Source organism: Zosterops lateralis (assembly GCF_965231275.1).
Source record: "Zosterops lateralis genome assembly, chromosome: 8".
Taxonomy (NCBI): Eukaryota; Metazoa; Chordata; class Aves; order Passeriformes; family Zosteropidae; genus Zosterops; species Zosterops lateralis.
In genome coordinates, this window is record NC_139768.1 from 29,901,794 (window position 1) to 29,925,659 (window position 23,866).

The 23,866-nt window shown below is 40.8% G+C and overlaps 1 protein-coding gene across 1 annotated transcript in view; it reads left to right on the plus strand.

The window, feature by feature from the left end:
- Window positions 1-12,827: 12,827 nt before the first annotated feature.
- The window catches only part of REEP3 (receptor accessory protein 3), a 39,768-nt gene continuing 28,729 nt past the window's right edge, over window positions 12,828-23,866 (plus strand). Inside the window, exon 1 of the mRNA XM_083866263.1 lies at window positions 12,828-12,902. Coding sequence (XP_083722389.1) covers window positions 12,871-12,902 — 32 coding nt within the window. The 5' untranslated portion in view covers window positions 12,828-12,870. The remainder of the gene's footprint in view (window positions 12,903-23,866) is intronic.

Genomic DNA, 23,866 nt, shown 5'->3' on the forward strand with positions numbered 1-23,866 from the left:
GTCAATCACTCACACATTAAACCTGAAACCAATCATCCTTAAAATTAATTAATCACCTTCCCATGAACCTTTATTTCCAGTGGTGCTTCTTCCTCCTTCACACCTAAGCTGTTAAAAGGGCAGACAGTAAAAAACATTTTCTGCTGCTAGAGTAGCATTAGCTCAGTATATAGAAACATAGGTTCCTCTCACATGGGCTCCTGGCACACCAGCTTTGTGGATTATCTAGTGTGTGAGTATTTTTACCTAATGTTAAGTGCTTGGCTGTTGCTATCTCTGTGTTTTTACAATTAGTGGCTTTTGAAGGTTAGCAGATGGGTAACACTAAAAAGAAAATCCCTAAAAACATAAACAGCTATGTGAAGGCAGTTACTGCTTCTATGTCAGGCTTCTATCTCAGTTTTAAGATGTACTAAAATTTCTCAAAATATTGTAGAGTAATTTCTATGTTGGATGAATGACGTTTAAGGGCACATAGTGCATTGAAGGACTTGGAACAGAAGTTCTAGAATTTTAATAATATTCCGTACCTAAATGTCTTACTGTTTATTTTAAAATTTCCTATGTACTTTAAAAAAAAATTATTAAGAGCTGTACTGGTACTGTAGAGTAGGAAGCTGCCTCCTGTCTGAACCTCTGCTTTTCTATGACTTGTGTTGGGGTGGTGCCTTCTTCAAAAGCAGGGCTGCTGTTAACAGCAGCTTTGGACAGAAATGACTTGGATGCTGGTATTGCTTATCCTGACATAAGTAAAGCAGGTGATGGTTATGGTAAGGAAATGGTTTACAATGCTGCTTTACAGTATGCACAATAAAAAGCAAATTAGAGACACTGGGGTTTAGGAAAGGTCTAAAGCTGAGGTAAGAAACAACTGATTTCAGCTACCATTAGAGCGTGTACTAGATGAAGAAGATGATAATATTCCTTATGCTTGTCTGGGGAAGAAAAAAATACTAACAGGAAGATGATTGGGCCTTTCTGAAACTGAGGTAGAAAGAAAAGCTCTTAATGGCTTAGAAAAAAAAATTAGTTGCATTTTCTTTTTGAAATTTCCATAACATCATTTCTCATCCTCACTTACTACTCTTCTATCCCAAATGCTTTGTGTTTTCTTACATATGTGCATACAAGTACTGGAGTATATCCCCTGTAAAGAGTGCTTATTGTGTGGTAAGCGCTCTTTAACAAACTTGTCTGATGAATGTTTTTATGTGATGCTAGTTCTTTCTTCCTGCCAGCAAATTGCCTGCCAATTGGCTTAAAACTGGCACGCAGGTTTCTTTCCTGTATTCCAGCTGCCTGTCTTGTTGTGTTTCTGTATCAGGAAAAGCCAACAAATTAGTGTTAAATGTGTTCTGCAATTCAGTAATAGCTATTATTTAACAATATTTATCTCTTTGGTAAGGGTTAGGTCTTAATATTTCATAGTGTTGTCTGGCAGAGGGTGTAAACAAATTATGTTACTGATTCTGTGCTGATCAAGCAGTGCTACTTTTGTATTTTTCCTGGCACTGTTATCCCAATTAAAACGATCACAAATTTCCTACTCGGCCAGTAACTTCTTTGATTAATTTACTGTTCTCATTAGAAGTGTTCCAGGGTTTGTCTGTCACAGTTGTTCAGGCTACATTCAAAATTGGCCCTATAAATGGAATTGATTTAAGTCTGCCCTTGCTGCAAGAACTGTAATGAAACATTACATCTTATAATGACAATCTGAAAGGGCACAAACCTACATAGGCACAGAGATGAGAAGGGACTTGCATGTCTTCTTGGCTTTAAGAGCAGTAGATGGTGTTTGGCTGTTGCTGTGACATTTAATTGAATGAGAAAGTTGTCTTGGAGTCATGAACTAGTTGAGGCTGAAAGGAAACTCTGGACACTGTCTAGTCTGACCCCTCCCTGCTCAGAGCAGGGCTACCTACAGCAGGCTCCTCAGGGCCACGTCCAGCCAAGTTTAAATATTTCTTCAAGGCTGGAGACTTGAGTCTCTCTGGGCAAACTATCACAGTGGAAAAAGTATTTTCTTAAGTTCAAATGGAATTTCCTGTATTTCAGCTTGTGCTCGTTGCCTTTCATCCTTTCCCTGGGCACCACTGCAAAAAGGTGGCTCCTCTATTTTGTCTTTGAAAAAAGATTCTAGCAATCACTGCTATTTGTATAAATAAAATATTGGTATATAATATTTGTATAATTTGTATATAAATTATACATTATATATCTATATTATATATATATTATAATCCTGATTAGTACCCATTATTACACGTTTGTTACTGCTTCTGTGGCACCAAAGGAATCCAATTCTCTGTCTTCCATCTCCCTAAGTTTTCTTCCACACATTCCCATCCCAGGAGTGCTCGGACCTGCTTCCTACATTTGTATCCTTGCTGTTGCTCCTGTAGTGCCTACTGGAAAAGGTAAAAGCAGAAATTGGTTCTTCTTGCCCAGTTGGCTGAAGTTCAGCCAACAGAAAACTCATTTGTCTTCAGTAAATAAACTCTCTGAATGCAAGCACTAGCGGCTGTAGGGTACAAACCAGGGAGATGTTTTTCTCACTGAGGCAAGTCTCTAATTACAGGTAAAACTTAGAAAAGCATGCACTTTGTAGCACCACTGACAGTAAACACGACTGAAATAGGAAAAACAATTTTGGGAAGGATTAGTGGAGAAAGATGTGCTTAGTCCTCAGTAGTTGCAGGTATCTGCATTGCTGCTGTTCCCAGGGTAACTGATGCTCAATCACATTTTGTATCATTATTTTCCTGTTGCATATGACTTTTGAACCCGAAGCTTCTACTTAGAGAGATAAATATTTTTGAATTTTAATCTATACAAGAACTTATCTGGTCCTGTCCCATACTATTTTGTAGGATGATATGCAGGAATCCAAAGGAGCAATCTGCTTTAGCATGTGCAGATTTTTAATATGAAAAAATGCTCATAATACAAGACCTGCTGAAGAAATTTTAGCAAAATGTGTGCAGGTGGTTCCATGTACTATGAATGCACTGTACAAGTGGGCAGAAGACCTGCCTCCTTTCAGTGAGTGGTCTGAAGATGGGCTTGCTCTTGCTGTTGAGTCCTAAACCAAGAACCTCCTGGGTCCCAGCAGGAGTGCTGTGCCACCCTTTCTATGTTTAGACACTCATCCTACTTTCAGAGTGTGAGACCAAAATACTTGTTAGCTTAAATACTAGAAGTAGCTTAAGTGGGACAAAATTAAAGTAACTGAAAGTAAATTAAAGGCAAAATTAAAGTAACTGAAGATATATCTTCTTTTCTCGGTCCTCTATTTCCCCCCTCCCTTTCATCTTTTCGCTTTCAATCAAAATGATGTTCCCAGATATTCGTTTTGGTGTTACTAAGTTGCAGCAGTAGCTACCTGTTAATGTTCATTATTTGACCATATCTTAAAAAGATGACCCCAAATTACAAAACCTCAAGTTGCAATTGTAATGAGATTATACAGAATATTCCCCAGCATGGTCTGGTCTGTATTTAAAAGCACTGCATTAACATGGACTTCAGAAAAAGCCATCCAGCCATGTCTGATGGCTCTGTAATGCCAGTGGTTATTTACCTGAAGCAGACTTGACTGCACACAGCATTGACATGATTCAGAAAGGTCAAGGTCCAAGGCAGGTGGCGAGCCAGCCTGTGTGGCTGGGCCAGGGAGAGATGTTCCTTTGCAGGAGGAGGCTTTAAATGACTCTTATTAAATCTGTAATTTGTGACTCTCATATGTCCAAATGCAATGCAAATCCACTGTCTTTCTTGTTTGTAGTTAATGTCAATAGAAAGATGAAATGGAAGTTCAAGAAAATAAGCACCACCTCAGAGCTTTGTGTTGACTCCAATTTTCTTACATCATAAATTGCTTTGAGCCCTCTAAGTTACAACCCAGCAATTCAACACTTGTGTTTCATGTTGCTTAAGTTAACTTTCTTTACACGAAAAAGGGGGCTGAAAGCACGTGTTGGATAACTGCTGAACCAATTGAAGACTGAACTAATTGATACAAGAGAAATTTAGTGGTGCTCACAGTTGTGATGCAACTCATCTGCAGGGAAATAAAGTGAGGGGAGGTATTCATGTCTTCTTTCCAGCATTTGCATAAGCTACAAGACTTGTTCCATACTAAGGATAGTGAAACTTGAGTACTTGTTTTATGCCTATGAACCCAGTGGGTCAACCACAAACATTAAAGCCACTCAAGACCGTAAAGGTGACTTTGGTTTTTAATTCAGCTGATCAACAATTGGTGCTCATTTAATTGAAGAGCATCCATCATTTGTGTAATTCATGGTCCTAAGTACTCTGGAGATCAGCTGCTGAGGTTCCTGAATTTTAGGTTGCCCTTAAGTTTTGTCAGGATTTTTTAAAATCAGGTTTCATGTATCTTGATGGATTAATTTCCAAAATGTGTGAGAGAGGATGAAAAAAGAGCATGTGGAAGAACTGCGTCCTTACATGAATATTGTGTGAAAGGAAGCCAAAACAAACCAACTACTGACTCTCATTTTTGACTTGCTGGACAGTGCCTTTTGTGTAAATTTTGACGTCTAACAGTTATTTCTAGCAACTTCTGGGAGACAAGGGGTATGCAAAAAAGGTGAAGCTCTGGTTTGTCTAGACAGAGCCTCTTTGACATAAAGTGGATGATGGTTTCCTAGCCTCCTCCAGGCTACCAGCTCAGAGCAGCTACAGACACAGTGTATTTATGCCTGTTAAACCAGAAGGTCTGCCTATTGTTTTTCCTGCCTTCATCACTTTCCACTGCTCTAGTCCAACTATGCTACACTAGGCTATTAAACATTGAGCATCCAGAATGTCTAGACTGTGCTCTTTTTCTCAGAGTCAACTTTCCTAAGAACTAAAAGGCTATTTGGAAAGCAAAGGTGGCAGAGTTTTGAGTATGAGAGACAATTCTTCAGGCTGCCTTCTGAGTGGGTAGTAATAGACACTGATAGGGGTTTCTAGCAGTGCACAAAAATTTGTGTGCAAACCTCCTGCTGTTCCCCAGAGAGGCTTCAAACCTTTGACAATAATTGCTAATGTATTAAACAGCTTGCACTTGTTTTCTGAGGATACCAGACTACACAGAAATGTATTTTGTTACCTGGCAATGTTCTACTCAAATAACAGAGGAGAAAACGAAAGGGTGACTTCCTTGCCACAGAATATGGAAAAATTCTTTTTGAGGCAGCAAAAACGGTTTCTGTGCAGGGACCTGTGGACCAAGAGAGACATTTTGATGTGTAGATCTGCTGGTTTTGGCAATGTTGAACAAGAAGGCAAACAGAAGTGCCAACTTTTTTTTCTTTTTCTATGTAATCTTTATTTTCTTCAGTTCTGACTCGAGTCACTCTCATTAGCAAGAAGCAAGTACTTGTTTCTTGCAGGGTGGAAATGAGTGTTGCCTCCAGAAGCTTTGCAAATTGAAAGTTAGATACCAGTTAGATACCATATAAGGGCTGTCTACTGCACACTCTGTATGATTGTGACACATACTATAGAGACATGCTTTGATTTTGCACCTCAGGACAAGCCTAGGGGGCTTTGTCAGAGGTGGGGAGGAAGAGAGGACAGTCAGCTGGCACAGCAGGAGTGAGGAGACATGGGTGCTCCTATCCAGCTGTGCCTTTGTGGTCCATCCTGCTTCCCCTTTGCCTGAAGAATCTTGGGACACCTTGTGCTAACTCTCTTAACTTCCAGTAAGGGAGAACAGTATCCCTGTGCAAGTTTTAATAACCTGGGCTCTTTGAAAGGAAAGTAATTTTTCTTGTGTTAGGTGAGCCCTCCAAGAACAGACATCAACAAAACATTCAGACTGGTAGCTGGGAGTTTGAGAAGCAGCATGCAAGGAAGGTGCCTGGATCAGAGGACAAACAACAGAGTATGAGCACCCAAGAACATTTGGTTTTCTCTATTAATGAGAACAAAAGAGGGTGGCAGATTTATTATCTTATGCTGCTCGAACAGGAAGTTTGTAAAGTTAACAGAAATCTGGTTACAAAGTTCGGTATATGAAAATGCTGGACAAATTTGGGGTTAGAGCTAGAAATCTACCATAAAGCATTTAGGGACTAAAAAACCCTTCAAAGAAACTTGCAGTTTAATTTATCAAGAGATTGAAATGTGACTAATGCATGCATAAACCCTTGTGGAGACCTAATGAGTGTGAAAGGCATTTCTAATCTGTCACTTAAAGCATAGCAGGAACCTAAACTGGAAACTAAAGGCAAATTCTAAGTTTAAAAGCATGGGCCCAGTTTTCTAGAGGGAAAAACAATTTACTGATGAAAATTTAAAAAAAGAACTCCAATGTTCTGATGCTTTCAAATCAATATCCTTTGTTGGCAGCACTGCTTCTAGGAAACAAAGGTTATCTGACACAACACATGATTAATGATTCTGTGTCCTGGGTTTAAGTTGGATGAAATGATTTGATTTTTCCTTTCAGTTTTAAAATCTAGAGAGACCTTTTCCCCAATTCACGGGAGAATGCAGCGAGATGACACTCCTTGGGGAAAAAAGGAACCTGAGTTATGAGAGGACAGAAAGCATAGCTCCAAGGGAAAAACAGATCAGGATATTGTTTAATAAAACAGCTTCCTTAAATGCATTTGTTGGTCAGCAGCTTTGACTAGACCTGTCTTGGAATGAGAAAGGAAGGCATAGTGGGGTGAGCTGGCTAAAGGCTAATTTTGGGGTTGTATACAGGAATTGCCATCCTGCCTCACAGCAGAGGCTCCCCTGAGTATCTCTCCCAGCTAATTGTGCTGTGCTGCCCTGAGAGTGTGGGAAAGAAGAAAAGGGAAACCTGATAGCCCAGTGTCCTTTGCTGGCAGCCTTTTGAGTTGCTGGATAATGTATGATGTAGTCCTTCAGCTCTTGGTGCTGATTATGCTCCTCTCAAGCTCTGTGGATGGGTTTGGGCTTTGCATTTCAAGAAAGTTGGGTTAGACAAGGAATCAAAAGGACTACAGAATATCCCATAAGGAATTCTTTATTCAGAGGAAGATTTGATAACTTAAGTACAGGGTTTTAGTTTTTTTGGAGTTGCTGCAAAGGAAATTAACACTTTTTCTTCCATACTTTGGGGAAGATGGGATAAAAACTGCTGAATACTCCTTGACTCAGCTTTGATACAAGGAAAAGCTTCCCAGTAGGATAATGAAGGACTGGTGAACATAGTTAAGAAGAGGTGTGTACTTGCTGTTGCAAGGCTTCAGGAACAGGTAGGACAAGACATCTGTCCAAATGAGGTGAGGTGATCCTTGTTTCCTTATGCAGCAGAAAAACTTGGGGTCCTTTCTGTTTCTAAGGTACGTTTTTTCCACCTCTTTTGAGCTGGTGGCAATGTTGAACAAACACTGTTTAGCTGGAGACTGTGACATTCTGCAAAAAGATTTTGTGCTGAACAACACTCCAAGTGTTGCCAAAGAAGGTATATCTCCATTTTAAGTAAAATCTACCAGCCGGTTCAAAAGGCAATCATTGTTCCCTGATAAAATGCAGCTGGTGTGCACATGAGCTTAGTCAGCAGACTGTAAAATAACATAAGCTTTCCATAGGGATCAGAAACATCAAAAGCAGAAAAGTGCATTTAAAAACAATCTCCAACAGATTGCTATAATTATTAAATGTGATGCATTGCAAGTAGTGATGGAATATAGCTGAGATGATACTACCCAGACAGGAAGGAATAATATGGCTTTGGTGTCCATCTCTGTTTATAGATTCCAAATCCCTGAGAGTGGATCATCAACAGCCAGATATTGTGTAGCTCATCATTTAAAATGGGTCTGCTGTCATGAGGGAGGTGTATATTTACTGAAACATTCAGGTGCACCTTTTGAACAAGTTACAGCTTTAATGCCCCTCTACTTGGGAATATGGGAGAAATAACTAGATAAATCTCTCCACTGGACTGCCCTGGTGGAATGTGCTGGTATGGTGACACTTATCTACGGTGTAATGTTTGAAGGGCCAGTTGCAATGCATGTGAGACATTTCTGTCTATAGCTCATCAACACAGAAGCAAGGAAGTGACAGGTACAGCAGAGCAGCTTTGTGAGAGCCTCTTGGGCTGGAAATGAGCTCCTCTGTTGCCTCAGCTTGCCCTTGTGGGGGCTGCATTTTATAAGCTTTCAACTCCAAATGGAAGCAATAAGGTAGGATGGACATATGACTGCTGCCAGGAGAAAGTCTCAGATGGAGCTAGTCTGAACTTTCCCCTTCTGCTTTAGATCACATTTCCCTCAAGAAAAAAAAATCCTAATGGGTTGCTTTTATGTTTCTGCTAAGGAGGAACTGGAGGCACTTAACCCATTGCAACCCATTAAAAATTGATAAAACCAATCAGCAGTTGCATGATAAACCTTTTCATAGCATGGTGAATTTTCTTTAAAACAGTAAGTGGGGTGGCCTTTTAATATTTGTACTTATAAGATTAATTGCATTCTGTCTGAATTGACTGGTGCAGTCATAATTGGCTGGTGCTGGAGTGATGAAAACACTTTGGCTTTATATTGATAGGGCTGTTCTGAATTGCTTTCAGTGTTCTGTCTCAGCCTTATCTGCTTTTCTTGACCTCACAGAATAAACAGTGCTAGACATCATTCTTTCATAGTCTTGAAAAATAAGTTTCCGGGCCTGCTGCATTTGCTAATTCCTCTGCTTGCAAGGATTCCCCTCTACTACACAGTGCAGTCATCCTACAACTCCACCTAGATGCCTTTTTAATTCCAAATTCCATTTTGCTTAAAATTCAACACTAACTGGAATTGTCAGGGCCCTGAAAGTCAGGAAACTGACGTCAAGAAACACCTTAAACCATAAATTTTACATCATGTTGCAGTTAGTGTTTTCAGGTTTTGTATTTGCAGGTATATCTGTGAACATGAGGGAAAGAAATTATTCAAAACCTAAGGGTTTTACTTATTCATATTGAAGCAAGAACTTTAAAAGGAATCTCAGACTATAATAAAACTGAGAACAATAGTGGTTAAACCTGCCAAATGAAAAAAAAAAAGGCAGAAACATAAATTTGAAACTTTGTTTTTTTCATTAACTTGGGTGTTTTACATTTCTATTTGGAATGCTAATATATTTCACACAAACATTTCTGAAAGAAATAAACTTATGGTCTCTTAGCATTCTGTCTCTGTGCTGGAATAAATAAAACTTAAGGCACAGCTGTATTAGACACCAACTGGCTTTGCCGTGTTCCTCAGCAAGATGCTGTGCTGAGAGGCTGAAACACATGTGAGCAAGAAGTGGCATGTCCAGAATTCCATGCAAAAGCTTCAGCTGCTTTGATTTCTTCAAATGTCCATAGCATTGCCCAACACTCCTGTTCAAATTAAATTCCATTGGGGCAGAAGGGGTTTTTATCTAGAGATCAGAGCCTACCTTTGCTGTTGCTTCATGCATAGGAAAAGCAGATGAAGAGTTAAATACTTGCAGGTAGTATAAACCATAAATTTCAACTGTATTAATTAATAACCAGTCATGGTAATAACATCAGCTTAGAGTAGTCTAAAAAATAGTCATCACCCATTCTGTATTGCTGTTTTAATAGATAAATTGGCATCATCTGTTCTGTGTTCTGATCCCAAAATTACAAATGTGTGTGGTATGATTCAGAACTTTAAGAAATCTCTAATTTTTTTTTTCAAATTATTCTAGATTTGAGACTAATCTAGGATAGATGAATATAAAACAGTGAAGCTAAGAAAACCCCACCCCTGTGATTAACCTACGTGTATTTTTAATATATGTGATGCAAGTGGTGCTGTCTTTGGGGAGCATTTCCTTGTAATGCAGGGAACTGAATCCCTTTGTCACAGACTAGCTTGTGTCTTCCTAAAGGTTGCTCATTCACTGATTGCACAGGTGCAATGTAATTAAAATGTTTGTTTACCTCTAAAAGAGGTGAAAGCTAAACACTGGTGTTTGTATACATACATTGTATTATATCAAAGAATATAATACAATAAAGGTGGCCTTTACAAATGGTTTTTCAAACACTGTTAAAACTACTTAAAGCAACTTTTAACTATATTAAGTGGCTTTTGGAAGGGATGTTAAAAATATCGTATAATGAGATGTCTATAAGTCTCTTCCTTACACAGAAATAGACATATGAGTAAGACAGACCAAGTTTGAGTAAGTACATGGCATGGCTTTAATTGCTATGCTGCTCCCTGTGTTTCTGCCGTGTAGGAGCCTGGATTAGCATTTTGTGTGAACTGGAGTACAGGGAAGTTCATGAGGCATCCCTGGGCCTGTCTGCTGAGGGCCCAGCAACCACCACCCAGCTTGTTGCCCTGAATTAAGTCTCAAAACATTCTGTGAAATAAAGTGTAATCTTCTGAGCAAGATAAATTACTCTTAGGAGCCATCTGCCTTTACCCTTTAAAAAAAAATGTCTCTTTAAATGTAAATTTAGCTTTCCACCAGAGACAGTATTGCCATGGTAACAAACACAAGAAAAATAAATGTCTCTTAGAGGAAAACCACATTTTATTTTGTATAAACATATTCCATATAAAATAAATTATGCAGCTATGGAATTATTGTATATACAATCTCAGACAGTAAAAAAGAGTATCAGTCTTTTCCTGGAATGGTTCTCTGAGCTAGTACCAAACATAATTGCTTGCTGTAAAGAAATGCATTGTATACTTAATTTCATATGCTATGAGCTAGAGCTCTCATCTTTCAGTTTGCTCTGAATTCACTGGAATGCTACAAACTTCAGCAGAGTGTCAGGCAGGCAGCAGGAGTTTACCCAACTGGAGCCTAAAATGTAATCCCTGCCAGGTCATTTATATTACAAATGCTTTGCTGTGTGAGCTTCCTCTGCACAGTCCACCACTGGAGAGGTTTGTTATTCAAGAGCACAGAGGCAGTGGTTTGGATTTCTCCTTCACTGAATGAAAGGAAGAATGCTTTCAGGTTAGGCCTGTTTCAAAAATAAGATTGATGAGTGGTGTGCTTTTAAATTGTTCACAAACAAATTCCTCTCTACCTCTTCCTGCATCAGTAACCCCCTACAAAGGCCAGTGTGAGGAGACACCCAAGATGGGCAGTATCATTGTTTGCAAGAATTTCTGCATGGTTAAAAATAATTTATTTTCACATTGTCTACTTTCTCATTTCAGGCTTCAAATTTCACAGTATACAACTATAACAATAGTTTCCAAACACTGTTGTTGTTGAAATGTTCCACAATTGTTTATTTACCTTTTTTTTTTTTTTTTTTTTTTTTTTTTTCCCTCCTTTTGGCCTTTTGACTGTGTGTGGTGTGTTTGAAGGCTGCAGGGGAGTGAAGATGCCCATGGCTGGGTTTCAGTGGTGGGTGGAGGTGAGTAATTCTGGTGCTTGTCTGTGGAACAGAAACCTTCCTGCATTTACCTGGCACCTCTCATCTGAATAAGATGCAGGTTAAGCTCTTTCTTCTTTCTGTATGGCAGGCAGGGAAACTGTTTTATCCCCACTTAAAGTTATGTAAAAGAACTAATTTATTCTAGAGATTGTGACACTGACTTTGGCATGTCATTTACTGTGAGAGGGCAGCAGGAATCTGCTCTTTCCCTACCTTAGCTGCAAAGTGTCACGTTCAGTAGCATCAACATTATCCCTTTGGATATTGCTCTGTTACACTTCTTGCAATCAGAAGAGTAAAATGGAATGTTTTCAGCGATGGCTTGGGCAGGACTTCATACAACCCAGTCTTCTGAGAAAAGAAAAAGCTGTCAGTTTCAGCAAAATATTGTCCTTTTATGCGCCCAAGCAGTTCTGCAGGAAGTGTAAAACTTACACGCAGAGATGGGTTGCAATAGATTAACTAAGTCATTAAGGTCAGGGAGCAATCGGCTTCTCCCGCATGTCTCACCCTGCCAGACCACGACCTTGGCAGGAGGACCTGGGCTGGGTTACACTGTGGACTGTCCTGCTTGTTGTTGGGCCTTGGGCGGCAGCCGGTTAAAACATGTGTAGGGGAAGAAACAAAAGTAACAAGGCAGACAGGCATTAATACATCAATACTTACGCGTACCTTCCTGCATGTGCGCTTGTGGATTAACTGCATGTAGTCTGTGTGGCCCACCTAAGAACGTGACCTTAAACAGTCTTAGGAGTGCTTGTCAGCAAGTTTAGAGGAGAAGCAGCTCCTCGCAGTGCTCCAGAGGGGTGCAGGAGCGCAGGGAACGGGCCGGCCCCGCTGTGCTCAGAGGGCAGGGCTCCGGGTGACACACAGGGTGACACCTTATCTAACCCCACCAGCTGGGCACCCGGCCAGCCTGGGGCGACTCCAGTGCATGACACGGAGGTTTGGGCTTACCAAATATCCTACAGCACTGCGAGCACACGGGGAGCAAAGAGTAAGGCAAGGGGTGAGCATCCCACTCCTCTTATTGCTAGAGTTGGTCATTATGTTCCAAATAGAGGTGAGAAGGGGAGAAAGGTGCCTTACTGCAATGTTAACGACTTCTTTTCTGCTCCTCTCTCTCCCGGGTTCCCTGCAAAGGCTGTATCCGTGTGGGGGGGTGTGGGGAAGAGGCCGCTGTTATTCGGACAGGTCCTGTGTGGAGAGGCAGGAGCGGGCACCTCTCCCAGCCCCGCTCCCTCTCTCCCCTCCCTCACGCCCCTCTCTCTCCCTCACGCCCCGCTCCCTCTCTCTCCTCCCTCAGGCCCCGCTCTCTCCCCCTCACGCCCCGCCCCGCCGGGCGCGGCCCCGCCCCCCGGCCGCAGTGCGCAGGTGCGCGGCCCCCGAGCCAATGGGGCGGGCGGGGTGGGGCAGCGCTGCGGCCATTGCGGCCCGGCCGGCGGAGGGAAGGCGTCGCTGCCGCCGCCGCGATGGTGTCCTGGATGATCTCCCGGGCGGTCGTGTGAGTGCCGGGTTAGGGCTGCGGGAGGCGCCTTGTTTCCCGGGGCAGGGGTGGTCGCGACGAGCGGGGGACGGCGGCCCTTTTCTTCTTCCCCCAGCCTCATGAGGCGGGTGCTCTGCGCTCCCCTTGGGTCTCTGTGCCTCAGAGAGTCCCTGTGCTCCCCAAAACTCCCCCAGGACATGCACCGACCGGGTTATGGTTAGTCCGTGTGTCCCTCGCTCTGAAGCGCGTGTTTCCCGGCGCTGCGGGGCCAGCCGAGTCGCGCTGCTTGTGCCTGTCACGCACAAATTGCAAGCGTTGCTTGTAAATGGATCCTATAGTAACCTATAAAACTAACCTATAAAATCAGGTAACTCTTCCTTTATAACCTGTGGCAGAGTTGGGAGCACTAGGAGAATGCCGCGAGTGTGGGATGGCGGTCTGTGCTGAGTGTGGGTTATCTGACTTGGTAAACTTGACTTTCTGAAAGCCAAAGAGGGAACCTTCCTTAGGCGAGAAGCATCGTGTTACCTGTTGTGTAAGTTCTGCTTGAGAAAAAGGTTGCACTGCAGCTTACTCGGATTTTTTTCACAGGCTTTGTACTATTCCTTCCTGAAACTGATGAGTTATTGCGCTCATTTGAATAATACTCCCTCATAAAGGTTGGGTAATATTTGGGGAGCAGAATCTTCCTGGTGCTCCTCGCTGGGCAGCGCTGTGACTCTGGGGTCCCCAGTGCTTATTGGGTCGTTTGAGCTGAGATTTGCTGTGTGTGAGTTTTTGCCAGGCAAATGAAGCGAATCTGCTCACAAAGCAATCCAACAAACATCCGAATTAGCATAAAATATGTAGCAGGAGTGTGTGGCCCACAGCCGGGCATAATAGGATGTTCCTGGGACATCCCCCTAAAGCTGTCTGGTGTAATTTCATCTGCAGACTTTGTCAGGAAGCTTTCTCATACTGCCACGTATATTTTCCTGCTGCAGTCCAACCACCTAGATAAGTAGCAGTCCTTCTCCCTCTTGCTGCCCTCCCTGAGATTCGTCACATAATTGCGACTTGGAGAGCAGAACATCATGTTCCAGAATTGCCAGAGGACGGCAGAGGTTTGGAAGAGAGTCTATGGGAGGAATTGCTGCTGGGGCACTTTGTCAGTGTGGTCTTCCCATAGGCTGTACACGGTGCTGTAGGCAAGAGGAAACTCTTGCTTTCTGTACATCATAGGGCGCTGCTCAACCTGTTCCTGCCTTGTTACGTAAGAGCACCCACCAGAGAATTCTTATTTTAACTCCTTAGACTGGTTGGTTTCAAGGGAAATGGCAGCAGTGCTGAGCACCTTAATTTCTGATCACCAAATTCTCGTGTAGTTAGTTGGGTTTTTTTCCCCTCTGAATTCCTAATGTTTCTATTTGCAGAAGTTAAAGTCCTCTATGAGCCTAACCAATAGGGAGGGAAGAGAAGAGCTACTGTTCTGCACAGATTTATTGCAAAAGGCAGTAAAGGATAATGTACTGTGTGGTTCTGTGTAGTTTGGTTTCCTTGTTGCCATTGGTCACTTATCTGTGTGCCCTAATTATTTTTGCTAAAAAGGGAGTCCTAAATATTATTTATAAATCCTTTCCACCTTCTTGTGTCCTTGTTTCCTAGATGTGGGATTTAAATAGTTTGCCAATGCTCAGTTTCTCAGGAAGGTGAAAGTGTTCAATGAAAACTTGGACAGCTTTGAGATTATTGTTCAGTTTTGCTAATAAGGCAAAATTCACATGGAAACAGAAGGTGAGAAGTAGCACTGAAGCAGATCTGGTGTGACATGAGAGGTCTTACTTTCAATGGCCTTGAGAATGTCCTTCTTGTCCTGTTTTCAAAGTGTCCATTATCTTCCTTTTTTGATCTGTTTTCTGTTCTGGTTTCTTCTCAGATGTGCCTATTTCAGTGACTTTGTGTCTCTGAATTGTGTTTGGAGTTTGGAAGGTGTGTACTGTCTTTCCCTTAGAAGCCCTGAGAAACTGATTTTCAAATACTATGTGGTTGTGAAGATCTGAGGCTCTTTCTTATGTAGCGCTTTGATTCTGGTGTGGTGACTTCCTGGTGCATATGTCCTCAGCAGGCCCGTGTGTGTGCAGCAGGAATACCTGTCATCTTGACTGCTGATGGAAAGGAGCAGCAGTTTTTCTGTCTGTGGCAGAGTTCTCCACTCCACTCCCTGACCTCCTATGTTTCAGGGCCAAAAGAGCAGCAAAATATTAATTTGTAGGTGTGTCGCAGTGCCCTCTGCTGACTTCTGAGGTGCTGGACTTGTCCTGACATGTGTGTCCCCAGCAAACTGTCTTCTGATTCAATCTGAGACATTGCAATTTTGAATTCATTAACTCCACTAAAATACTTTGGTTAACGCTTTAAGGAACTAAGGAATGGAGCTAATAGAGAATTTGAATTCTTAATTGCATGTGAATTGTCTTGAGGAGTCATGCACAGGAAACAGGGAGTGGTTCAAATTCACTGTTCCACATAATAATCTTCGGCAGAACTTTGTTTTAATGAAGTCTTTTCCCTTTGCTGTATCAATACTATTATTTTTAAGTATTTAAACTTGTGAAGTACCTTGTACTAATTGCATATCTTTATGTCAAGAAGCAGAAGACTTGAAGTGCATAATTAAAACATCTTTCTGTTTTCAAATTCTGTGTCAATTGGATGCTGTTGTAGTAACTATAGCTCATTATTATTTCTAAAATACACTGGCTGTTGCAACATTTTTTGGAATGTTTACTTCAGGTTCCCCCTTTTTTTTTTTTCACTTAACAAAACCAACAAGAAGATAATTTATTTCATTCAGGGTCTCAGAAAACTTCTCAGAGTGGCACATCTTGTTCTTAGTCTTTATTGGTGGAAATAATTCTTTTAATTTGTGACTGCCCATCTTGTTAACTTCAAATAGAGCTTGTGCCTGACTTTTAGTTCACTTGGGTTGCTCGTTCTTGTCATTTGTAAGGTCTGAGTGACTGTGTACACGTCAGTTGCTGAGACAGTATTTAATAGTAAACACACTGAATACTTGTCAGTCACAGCCTGGTATGGATGAGATCAGACCATCCTCTTGTGCCAAGCAAAGATGTGAAAGCGTCCTAAATACAAAGTAGATGGCCATTTTGTTCCTGCAATCTGTTAAAGCAGACTGTCTGCTGTAATCTGTTAACTTTTTTCCCTCCTCACTTAAAAATGAAAGTTCCCCCATCTGTGTTGCTTTGCAACACGCTCTCTCCCTTCGTGTTTAAATACATGGTTTGTTTCCAGTTAAGTAGGTTAGCATCCATGAATGTTGGAAGGGAAGATTGCAGTGCTCCACAGAAAGGATGTATTTGTCCTAGGTACTAGTAGTTTGTTCTCTCTTTGCTTGTCTTTGTAATGTCTGTCTTCCTCACCTCAGTTTTAGAGCCTTGCAAATATTCCTTAATTCTCATATTAGATTATAACTAAATACTTTAAGCTGGACAAAGACTGTCTTGGGGACACAGGAGGTGACCTGAAGCTAGCTAGTAGTATTAGCCTCTTTCAGCCTTTGCTGCTTTACAGATTGGAGCTGTTTCTTTAATGATAGTTTCCATTATCTTACTCTGCTTTTAATGCTTCTGTTGTTGTTTGACATATCCAGATGTCCAGCTGCCCCTAGAATTATTACATATTTGAGAATGGGGGGCTGAAGCCACAGTTTCTGTGTTGATTGGGTTGTTGTCAGGAATACCTGGCTTAGCATGTAGGTGATGTTTTATGTAACTGTGTATGCTTTGACTGTAAACCTAGATTATGTCTTGTTCTTGGAATACATTTTTTTTTTAAATGAAAAACATGAACTACAAAAGTATTTACCCTCTAGTTTGCTAATTGACATGCTGTCAAACATGTCTTGAAGTGCTCACAGCTCACTGGATGGAATCAAGTAACAATAACACCATGTGTATGCAAGGAATAGCTATAGTCTAATAGCCTCATCTTCAAGTCAGAATAGCCATTTGTGGGGAGTTTCTGTGACTGTTTGTAGCCTGCTCTCTGGCACAGTGGTTGCAGCTGAAATATGAAGGGTGTTGACTGCTGTTGGATGCTGAATTTCTGATGGTGTTCTTCAGTTTAAAGGCCTATAAATTGCTGCTGCACCTGTGGGGAAAAAGGGGTTGCTGTCATTGTGACTAAGTGAGATGTGCTGCAGTGTCTGTCTCATCACAGAGCTGGAATGAATCAGTGATGGTGTATCAGTTATCCTCGGCATTTCATGCTATGCTTAAATAGTTTTCCCTGTCCTTTTGCTGGGAGGGGCCATCCTACCCTTCAGCCTCTCCTCATGCACTTTCCACAGGATCCAAACATTGTTCTGTGACCACTGTATAAGTCTGGTTGTTTTGTCAAGTAGAATGAAAATCAGCGTTGATAGAAGTTCATCTTTTGTTAGTTGCAATGAACTGCACCAGCTCATGATGCTGTTGTGTAGTTGCTAGGTGAGTGCTGTGTTGAGAATGAAAGGTTGCAGGACAAAACCAGCATTATTTTAGGCTTTAGGGTATGGTAAAAGCGTGCTCTGAAACTGCATTCTTTGAGTTCACATTGCTGCTTATTCTTTCCTCTTGTGAATCTAGTTCCAGTAATAACAGTGCAGCTGTTCTAATCAAACAGTGTGTCAGATTTTTTCAAGGGTTTTCAGTTTCTTGTGTTGAAATCTGTAAGCATGTGTAAGTCTAAGGGATTATGTGTATTGTTCTGACTGTGTGAAAGTTTAAAATCATTTACATAATTGAGCAATGAAATCATCAGAACACTTCTCTCCAATAGTTCAGCTTCTCAGTGAGACAGTCTTAATGTATACAATGAGAAATTTCTGTTTACTTGTATGTGGCTTGTAACACCTCTTGAGTTAGTACAATGCAAAATTACTATCTCTGATGACTTGTAAGGAAGAAGTGCCCCTACTGCTTCTCTGGAACACCTTGCCTTAAATCAATATTTGCTCTGCAGCCTGGCTGCTCTTTTCTCTCCCCTGTTTACAGGATGGTGTAGGTGCAGAGCATGCGTGGTCAGTGTGCCCAGCCTTTGGCAGGCAGGAGGACTGAAGCTTGCTCAAAACAGATGGAGCACATCTAGAGGTGTCCTGGGGAGTCTGACATTCTTACTTAATGCTCTTGGCATGTACTCTGTTACAAAATGTGCTGAAACCCCTATGAAGTGATCACAGCTCATGGATGGAATCAAGGAACAATAACACCATGTGTGTGGAAGAGATAGCTAGAGCTTGATAGCCTAATCTGTGTTATAGATAAAGAAATACCAAGAACTGCATGGTCTGGCACAAAAGGATGTTTCTAATTAAAACAAACAAGCTCCACTCTCGCAGTATTCCACAAACCGATGCCTGCTTTGAGTGAGCACATTGTAGGCTGCTAAACATTTCTGCAGCCTGGACAGAATGGCCTGTCTTTCCTGGCTCTGTACACAGAGGCAGCTGCTGATCTGCCTGTGTAAGGCTGAGGTGGATCCTGAGCCAAATTTTGATTTTTTAAAAACGAAGTTCCTTTGGCTTAATGATTTTAATATTTGATAGAAATTATCTTCAAAATGTATGTAAAAACATATCTGGCAAAGTCCTCTGTTTTGGTGTTCTAAGTGTAAAGGAGCTTTTTCTGAGCTTTTTGGTCCTTTTAATTCTGCTTTTGAAATTCCAAAGTTTTGAAACCTGTGGAAGCACTAGGTTTTTATAGAAGAAAATATTCCATCTGCCAACAGTACAGTCCCTCTGTTGTCAAGACCTGCCAGACTAGATCATAACAATTTACTGCAGTACAAATGAGACGAGGTGTGTGGAGTCTGGGCAGGAAAGGTGATTGCAGGTTTTTTGCTGACCGGGATGACTTCAAACATGACTGGCCTCAGTGGCACAGAACAACCAACCTGACAAGATGGTTTTGGCTATGAGGGAAATAAAACACCCCACAGAGGCTATCTCTGCACTGAGCTTCTTGTCTGCCATCTCTGTTGCTTTGCTGCTCAGTTTATCATTGACAAAATAACAGGGTGTTACTTCTGTTTCTCTTGTGTTTCCTAGCACTCTGCAAGTATCAACATGGAGGTGGGTTTAACTGGATGAATGTTTGCCCTGTGTTTATCATCTTTGGAGCATTGCTCATGCATCTTGAAGACAGTTGGAACTTGTGTTTGTTGTTGAAAACTAGGTGCAATATATTTCAAAAGCCTGCAACCTGGCTTTGAGTGCAGGGATTTCCCAAGCAGAATTTTTCCTGATGTGAGAAGCTTGACGTAATGCTGTACTTTTTTTTTTTTTTTTTGTGTTAAAGCTGTTGGAACTTCCAGTGCTCCAACGGGAACATCAGAAAACAGTTTGTGCTTGTGCCTTCCTACCACTGTCTGCTTTTGTTATTTCCTCCCCCCACCCTGTTTTGGAGCTCCTTGATCAAAACTATGGAAAGGAGAGTGGGGAAGATGGTCACTGGCTTAAAGATATCCTGATTAATTTTTACAGTATGGTAATGTTACCTTAAACTAATATAAAACCCCCAAAAAATTATTATTTGGCTTTGTGCTGTCATTATTCACTTCTGTCTGCTAATATTTTTTTTTTTCCCAGATTAGGATTTTGTTCTAGAATGCATAATTTCCTTTATGTCTAAAGGCACGTACTCAGCTGCAGTGTGTTTAGTGTTAGAATGTTTTGGAAGCTGACCTAGTCAAAATTTGCAGCAGTGAACAGTTTATGGTTCACTTGGAAGACAATATATCCACAAAAACATAAAATATGTTTTATATGACTGCTTTGACAGTCATTAATTTGCTGTAGTTGCAATGTAAGCAGTGTTGGTTTTGCTATTCTGCTTACAGAACTTTGAGGGGTAGTTTTTCTTGCCTAAAAGTTACCCTTGAATGGTTGAGACAAAGTGAAATTTACATTTGTATAAAGAGGATAATGTGAATCGGGCAAATTATCTTACATTTGCATTTGGAAAATAACCTTTCTGAAAAGGCACATATTTCTTTTGTATCTTCTGGTTTCTAAGCCCATTTACATATAAACAGTGAAACATACTTGTGTTAATAGAATTCTTTTTTCAAAAATTTTTTTTGGTTAATCAGCATAGTGTACTTTATTTGCTTTAGAGAGCAAAACCTAACCCTCAAACTAATTAATGCATGAGAATCTAAAGAAAAAAACATGAATTATTTGGGTTCAAAAAGGAGTAGCGTGGTATTTTTGCCAGTAAGGTTAAGTTACTAACAGAACTGCATGAATAAGGCTGGTAGAGATTCTGCTTGTCAGTCTGAACTTGGTGTCCAATAGACTGTTCAGAGTTCTCTTCATACCAGGTATAATTGAGGAAACATGTGCACTTGGAATGACAAGTCCAGATGCTCCCTCAACAGCATCTGCCAAATACCAAGTTCTTAGAAACCTTTTCCGGTGTGTAAATGGGGAGGTTTGTTTTTTGAGTGCTCTAAGAGGCTCCAGAAGTACATTTCTGGGTTAGAAGATTAACAGAATTGTTTGGAAATCAAGGACCTTAAGGCACAAAATTAACATGTCTAACTTTGCATGATTAAAAGCAAATCCACCAGCTCTCTGGGGTAGAGATGGGACATGCTTACTTTTACTTCAAGAGTTGGTGTTAGATGCTTCCACTCACCACTTTGCTCAGATTGTGGTATTTTTGTAGCATTTTTCTGGGAGAGGCAGGACATTGAGGCTGGGCTCTGATGACACCCTTGGGTTCAAGAATGTGTAATGATTAAGTAGCACATTTCTGAGCCTTTGGGTTATGAACTTCACTTTTCTCTCTGGAGCCACTTGGACAGATTAATATTCCACAGACTGTGACCTATAGCAGCGTGGACACTTATTTTTAAACGCAACCCATATGATTGGGTGGTTACATGCAATGTGGTTTGCCTTATACTAACAGACAAAAATAAAATGTGGTTTCCCTTGGAATAATCAGAAGCAATTTTTATTTGAGACCACTCCTATTTTAAATGTTAGTTTCCTATAGCCAGTTATTTTGATGTAGATTGTTCCTTCAAAATTAGAGAAGATTCTTAGAGCAGCAAACAATGACTGTGGATTTTAACTTGTAAAATTAGCTCAAGTCTCTGAAAGGCTTGATGTAGAGTGAAAATCAAAGCTGAAAAGGTAAGAATCCAAGTGGAAATCCATTTTTTGACTATGGCATTTGGAGGTGTTGGAGGAAATGAGCCCAGGCTGTAAGCGATGGCCAAGCCTGGACGAGGAGCTCCAGTGGAGTAGCTAGCTTTGAAGCCACTTATCAAAGCTGAATTAAGCTTTAGTTTTGAAAAATAGTTGAGAATGGGCATGACTTCACAGTCTTGAGAGACCCTGAAGTGGGTTTCCTCTAATATTGAAAATAATATTAAAGTACTGGCTTCCTGATCCTACAGTTCAAGCATTGGGTACATCAGGAAACTTTCTCCTTGGGCAGCTGCTGGACAATAGAGGAGAGATATTTAAACACTTTATTGCAAAGAATTCTTCTCCATCTCCTACAGTCAAGACTTAATGCCTGTAGTGTATGATTATGTGTGGGCTTCCCATTGTGACTTCTATAGCTTGATTGAAGGGAATATAACTGGGAGTAAATATGCCCAAATAAACTTTAATAAATAAAAAGCTGGCCTTGGATCCTTTCAGGCAACCACTTTTGGGGTTTTTTTTTCCCCAACAGCAGTGAAAGGATTATTGCCACTTAAAACACTGAGTTATCTTGTCTTGTTACTTGTTTATTTCACCAGGACTGAGATCTCTGAGACTTCCCAGAGCTGAAGCTTTAAGACTGTAAAACATGTTTAAAAATGTGCAGGACTTGGCGGTACTGAGATGAGTCTTTGCTTTGTTTTTTTTTAGGGTAGCTTTGATTCTCCAAACATCCATCTAACTTTCCTTGTTTCAAAATTTGCTGTGGCACAGAGCAGAGAAACCTTTGAGACAAAGTGGCTGCTGATTTGACACAAGTTAGCTGATGTTACTATAATGAGCAATTTGCCAATATACCATATAAATTGCAGTGGAAGGTGTTTTAAGGTGTCTTCTGGATTATTTAGTATCCTTGCTATCAAGGACATCATGTTCTTACACAGAAATAAAGACCTGAACATTTGTAGACGCTTCCAACATAATTTTGAAGAGATTAGGCACAAAACTAAGTAGTATAAATAAGAGAACTGATAGTTTTTTACTTAAATTTATGGAAGCCAAGAAACTGACAAGTGTATATGTAACTTTAAACCTCATAACAAAATGAAACACCTCATTCTAGATCTGTAATGTTCCTGTTAATCTTGTTCAGCACATCATCTGCATTAAATTACCTATGTCTTTTAGGAGCTCTCAGAAGTATCCTAAATGGAGAGGATCGTGTTGCTCATGAAAACTGCATGTGTAGGTTGTGATACCTCCAAGAGCAGTGAGTGTAAAGAACTTTTTCCAAAGCGAGGAAGCTCATAAGTGTGTTTCTCTGTCATCTCTCAATTACCTTTATTTTGTAAACTCTTTGTGACAGTTTCTTTGAATATGCATTTAGGTATCAGCTTTCATCTTTAAGCTTATAAAAAAAATGTAGTCTTAATTGTATCTTGCTCACCTGCTTTATGAAATAAGCTTATTCATGCATATACTAAATGAAAATAGAAAATATCTTCTGAAAACTAGGCTTGGTTTGATGTTTTTTAAAAAATGAAAAATAGCAAATTAGTCAATTTGTTTTTTCTGACATCCTTAATCCAGCTGTCAGTCCTTGCTGCTCATTAGAAGAAAAGCACAGTTCAGTACAAGGACACATCTTTTTCTTTGAACAAAGTCATGTACAAGGCTGTCTTAACAGCTGTCTGAGAAGTACCTGCAATTATTCCTAACTTGGCTATTTCTCAGTGTTCAGTTGTGTTCCTGCCTGATACCACAGCTGGCTGACATGGGACCACAAATACTTTACTTCCAGTGGTAAGCAGCCTTAGCAACAGAGAAACGGGACATGATTTCAGGTATTTGAAGGAAAAAAAAACTTCCTTGAGATTTAAGTGTGAGCAGCTTTGAAAAGGAATACTTCTCCAGCAAGGATGAAATTTTGCTATTGAGTTTGAGGTAAGAGCTAGGTGGGAGATTTAAGTTCTCTTATAAGGGTTGTTCTGTATTTGAAGGCATTCAGTGTTTGCTCTTTATCACGAGGAAGTGTTCCAGATGGTTTCAGTTCTTGGGTGTGAGCTCAGCTGACTGCCCTGCACACGTGGGGAGCTCTGTCAGACTGTAAACAGGAAGGAATACCAGGATGGGCAGGACGCTATTACAGCAGGAGTCAAACACGTACCATAAAAGCTGGAGGTGAATAGATAGTCATGCAGAGAAGTGACTAAGGGTTTTATGAGAGTTTCTATTTGCCTTCCAGTACTAGCTTTTTGGAATTTTCTTTACAGCTGGGTTTGTTAGGCTTTTTGACTGTGTTTTGAAGTGGATTTGTTATCTGATGGGTGTGGGTTGTTGTTCTGGGTGGTTTTTTTTTTTATTATTATTATATGGTGATGGTATCTCCAGACTTATGCCCTCCTATTATCCAGCAGCAGAAGAAAAATTGCTGAGTTGTGGACACAACTGAGTTTTGGGCACTGTCTCCAGGCACAGGTGCAGATTCTTTGAGTTAGAATGAAATGCAAATAGCTTCTCCCCAAGTACTTCTGTGCTGTACAGGATCTATGTGTGAACAGGAGGTGAGTCGATGCACAGGTTTCATGTACTTGTAATGCCCTGTCAACTCCTGATAGGGGTGACTGGGAGAACTATGTTAAAACATTAATGCAGCTTGACCATGTGAGTTTCCAGACTGACTCATTCGAGAGGGTGGCCTGGATTTTGCTTCAGGAGTTGTTTTTTAGCAGTTCCTTGTTCCAGACTGCCACAGGCCCCTGAGAGAGAAATGGCTGTTAGAGCC